At 47.6% G+C, this 4,369-nt stretch overlaps 1 protein-coding gene across 1 annotated transcript in view; it reads left to right on the forward strand.

The window, feature by feature from the left end:
- Positions 1 to 2,751: 2,751 nt before the first annotated feature.
- Positions 2,752 to 4,369, forward strand: part of Pmar_PMAR024857 (diacylglycerol o-acyltransferase, putative) — a gene marked incomplete at both ends in the record, with an annotated part of 2,038 nt that continues 420 nt past the window's right edge. The window contains 10 exons of the mRNA XM_002772127.1: positions 2,752 to 2,869; positions 2,912 to 2,985; positions 3,039 to 3,146; positions 3,193 to 3,303; positions 3,347 to 3,514; positions 3,557 to 3,649; positions 3,703 to 3,794; positions 3,838 to 3,953; positions 4,001 to 4,093; positions 4,148 to 4,197. Coding sequence (XP_002772173.1) covers positions 2,752 to 2,869; positions 2,912 to 2,985; positions 3,039 to 3,146; positions 3,193 to 3,303; positions 3,347 to 3,514; positions 3,557 to 3,649; positions 3,703 to 3,794; positions 3,838 to 3,953; positions 4,001 to 4,093; positions 4,148 to 4,197 — 1,023 coding nt within the window. The remainder of the gene's footprint in view (positions 2,870 to 2,911; positions 2,986 to 3,038; positions 3,147 to 3,192; positions 3,304 to 3,346; positions 3,515 to 3,556; positions 3,650 to 3,702; positions 3,795 to 3,837; positions 3,954 to 4,000; positions 4,094 to 4,147; positions 4,198 to 4,369) is intronic.

Raw genomic sequence — 4,369 nt, forward strand, 5'->3', positions numbered from 1 at the left:
TGTAGCCGGGGCACAGGGAGGTTTCTGACACCTCTAGCCGAACTGGCAACAGGCCGCCCTCCGTCCCAGTTGCTGAGTGGATAAAGTTACGAGGTGATTGGTGCCGGTGAACCCTCTCACTGGTGCGGGTGAGCCCTCCACGCACAGTACTCTCGCTTCGTCTTCTGTTGAGTTGAAACGACTCTGCATGAAACGGCTGGCTCCCGCTGAGCCCAGATGAGTAGGATTGAGGATGATCAAGATAATCTACTTCACCATTTACCTGGTTGTGTTATCCGACATGGCGACCTCTTTGACGACTGGGACAGGGAAGCAACAGATACAAGAATCAAACACCTTCTCAAATTGAGAATCTCAATACTCGATGGAAAGATGGACGAGCTCGGAGAAGGAAGCCAAGATGCTCCTTGATAGTCTTCGTGAACAAGGAAGGGAGATTCGGTATGCCACTTCTGGAACACTGTGACATTACTTAGCTGAGAGCCGTAGTATAAGCCTATAGCGCTGGTAGCCGAGCCTATCGACAATGTTGAAATCACATGATAATGGTGATGATACTCCTGCTCCTCACTTCAAACTTTGTTTATGACCCTTACTTTCTTGGATCTCATTTTCTGAGTTATAAGTTTATGTATGACTTCACTAGGAGGCTGTAATGGTTCCTCCTGCAGTGGATCATTCACTGTGGATGACCGTGGAGTCGGCCCGAGTCAGACCGCTCGTGTTTCCTGGGACACTATTCAGACGAATGGGATAATCTCACTGAACAATCATTGTTAACACCTACAATGATTGTCGCTAACGCTCTTCATATCAACTTTAGTTCTTCTTCAGGCTGAAGACTTCAGCTCTCTGAGAGAGCCTCTCTCTGGGAAATCGGAAATTTCGAGTTGCAATCCGTGTGAGGAACATGTTGCCAACGATCGTCCATCATCCGTTTCCACTGGAGACGGCCGGAGGCTCTCTAGTCGCAGGACGTATGACGTATGAGCTACCTCTACAGTTCGAGGTTCGAACTGTTCGCTGGTACTAGACGTCGCGAAATGCCAGTCTAAATTAGGCTTCTCAGGTCAAAGGAGGCGACCGTTGCCTCCTTTGACTTCTCAGTTCTTGCCTTTCCACTCCTCGATCTATCCTTCCTGAGTTCCTAGCTACTGACCCCTCGATCGTAGCAAGGTAAGTAACTTACTCTCTAATACTCTGCCTTCTATCCGCCCATGCACGTTGAAGACGTTTCCCAAGGCTGCTATCTCATCTACAGATAGCGGACCGATTCGCTTGATGCCATCAACTTGAGGGCTATCGCTCCTAACAAGGGCGCCACTGTGAATGCAATGCACCCATCCAAATTAAGGATGCAGTGGCAGACTCCTAGGACTATGAAGGTGCAGGGTCCGCGGCAGGATTTGTAATGTCTATCTACACCTAACACCAAGTTCTCATTGTCGCAGTCGCCATCGCATAGGGCGCTGTAGATGTTGATGAGTGTTGCACGCACTCCAATAGTAGTCGTGCAGTAGACCGCTGCCTTGTCGTCTATTCTCTCGTCCGTTCCCAGAGGGTAGTGGCCCCCCAGCAAAGCATTTTTGTGTCGCATAGATGGCCAAGAGTGATATAGTTCTTCTCCCATTACTCGCGAGTTTTCGTCGTCCGTTTCTGGAAACCCGTGCCGTAGCACCTCGGAGCGCATCTCCGTGGTGCTGTAGGCATGCTTACGATCTTTGGTAAGCAAGTATTTTCTCTTTCTCGATAAATACTTAGAGTATCGAGTCCCCGTTCCTCTCACTATCTCTTCACCCTCCATCATGCATTTGATACGCTTCCTCGCCTGTATCTGACAGTATTCCGAGATACCTGGACGCATTGCTCTTGGCACCCTTACCGCAACAAAAGTACGTGTCGTCGTATTATGTGAAAGCAAATTCTCAATTTCCTTCTCCAACTGAACTGAATTATGCAAAACGTATGGTGTTACCGTGAGATACTACTTTGGGGGCCACCTTCAAATCCTTACCATCGACGATTACTCGTTGTATCCCTCTGTGCCCTATAGCCGAGCTGTTAACTTCTGCTTGAAACACACCGTCAACTACTGTCTACTAACTACTGTCAACTACTGGTGTACAATAATTGAATAACAGAACGGTTGTGTCAGAACCCCGTATGCTTAGAGTACTATGTGTCCACTCAGTGGACACATAGTGGACTCCAGATTACTCCAGATCCAGATTACAGTGGACTCCACTGTAATCTGGACACTGTCCAGATTACCTTAAATTGGCAGTCTTCGTGGCTGTCGCACTGATATAGTCAACAGTGTTGAGTCAACACTTTGGCGATTCCTCTTGCTTTGAGGAGTAGAGATGCTTCAGTTTGATGCTGTACTCACCGCTTAACTGCTTGGAGACATCCCTCGGCCAAAACTTACCAACTTCCTCCATTTCCGAGCGCGCCCATCATCCGTGAGGTCCCCGGTTCGAACATGCGTGTTGTCATTTTTTTGCATTTACTTTTGTGCAGCTGCATGGAGTTCTCAGTTAACGGATTTAGTGCTGGTTTCACGGGCATCCGTTTCATCATCTGGCCACCGCCACTACCCTAGCGAGTCGCTAGTAGCGACACTTAGATTTGTTTTTGTATTTCCCCGTCGTAGTACATGATACAAACGAAGTCTTCGCGTCAGCCCAGGAAGGTATCATCATTCGATGTACTACCAATGCTTACGATAAATCTGAACACATTGCTTTTTAGATGCCCGGGGGATCTGAGGAAAAGCTCCCTTTTGGACAGGGGACTCCAGCCTGGCTCGACTACTTCGCTTCGGTTACAGGTTGCAAGGCCCTTGTAGAGGAGTACCTCAAGCTAACGCGTAATTTCAGGGCCCTTGCTTACTCCATTGCATTGTGTTCAGATGACTACAGCTCAGTAAGGGAACTATACGATCCTTATGATGCTAAAGCCGTTGAAAGAATGCTATTGGAAATGGTAGAGTTGACAGATTTGTGGTATGGCAGTTTACTGTTCATTCTTCTCTTCAGCTCCTTCAAAAATTCCGGGATCTCAACGGGCAAACTTCCCCCATAGAAGAGGACAGTTCTGCTGATACTGATGCTGATGATGTTCTCATTGCTCCTCTGAGCTTACCAGTAAGGGAGAGTCTTTTGCCTTGCCCGACGTTTTACCGTCGTGTAGGTGTATACGGCGTTGACTGACAAGCATTTCGACCTGGTCACGCAAGTGCTCTCACATGCACTAGAAAACCTTACAAAAGACAAGAAGGCTGGCCAGGCTCTCACGGATCAGGTAAGGTAAGAAAGTACATGAGGTGTAGCGAAGAAAAGTACAGGTTATCAACACTCGTGATGATATAGTCTCATTACTCTTGCCAAAACAAGGCACTAGGCTAGCTGAAGAAGGGGATAGTAAGGGAGGTTCGTCGTCCATTGAAACCTTGACGGAGCCAGTAGCTGCTTGCCATGCGAAAAGAGGAGGAGCCGATGACGAAGCGAAACAGGTATGTGCTTTAGTGCATATTATACGTGGTAACTGGTTGTAGGTGTTTGGGTTGGATTTCGCCCCGACTAAAGTGCCACCTCATAGGAGGAGGGAGATGATGGCATGTCTCTTTATATTTTCAATGCAGCTAGTGGTAAGGGTCTATTGTGAAGTTCCTGTTGATAGCTAAGCTCGTTATTGGTTCAGTCGCTGCTGCTGGCCTGTCTGGCCATCTATTGTTGGAGAGTCACCTGGCCTTTCATAGTAGCTTATGCAACATACGTGTATATCGACACAAAGTAAGGTAGTTCCAGAAGGAGTGGTATCAGTTTTGCCCCATAGATACTATACTCGACATATTCGGCCTGTGGGTAAGTTCTTCCGCAACTCTCCCCTTATGAGGAACTTCGCCAAATACTTTCCAGTTCACCTTATTCGAGACGAACCCGCTTCCTCCAGTAACGCCCCCGCCTCCTTCTGGTCCTAGTATCATGCTCATTGTTAGGTTTCACCCCAAAGAAGAGTTACATGATCGGCTATCACCCGCATGGTATTCTCTCAATTGGAGCCTCGACAGCTTATGGGACCGACGCGAGTGGTAGGAGACTTTCAACCGTTTACGTTGAGAAAGGATTTATTTTTCCCTCTGCAGGTTTCGATCAGAAGTTCCCTGGCATCACCCCTAGGCTTTGCACTCTCTCGGTGAATACGAACATGCCATTTATGCGAGAGTAATCCTGGAACAAATTCGTTGACTTTACTCATTCCTTGTCTTTGGTCAGAATGATTTTGCGTCAAGGTATAATAGATTGCTCCGCTGAAACGATCAAACAGTACTTATCCGTGCCAGGTAGGATAGTAGCCACAATTCATC

Source organism: Perkinsus marinus (genome assembly GCF_000006405.1).
Source record: "Perkinsus marinus ATCC 50983 genomic scaffold scf_1104296962086, whole genome shotgun sequence".
NCBI classification, from domain to species: Eukaryota; Perkinsozoa; order Perkinsida; family Perkinsidae; genus Perkinsus; species Perkinsus marinus.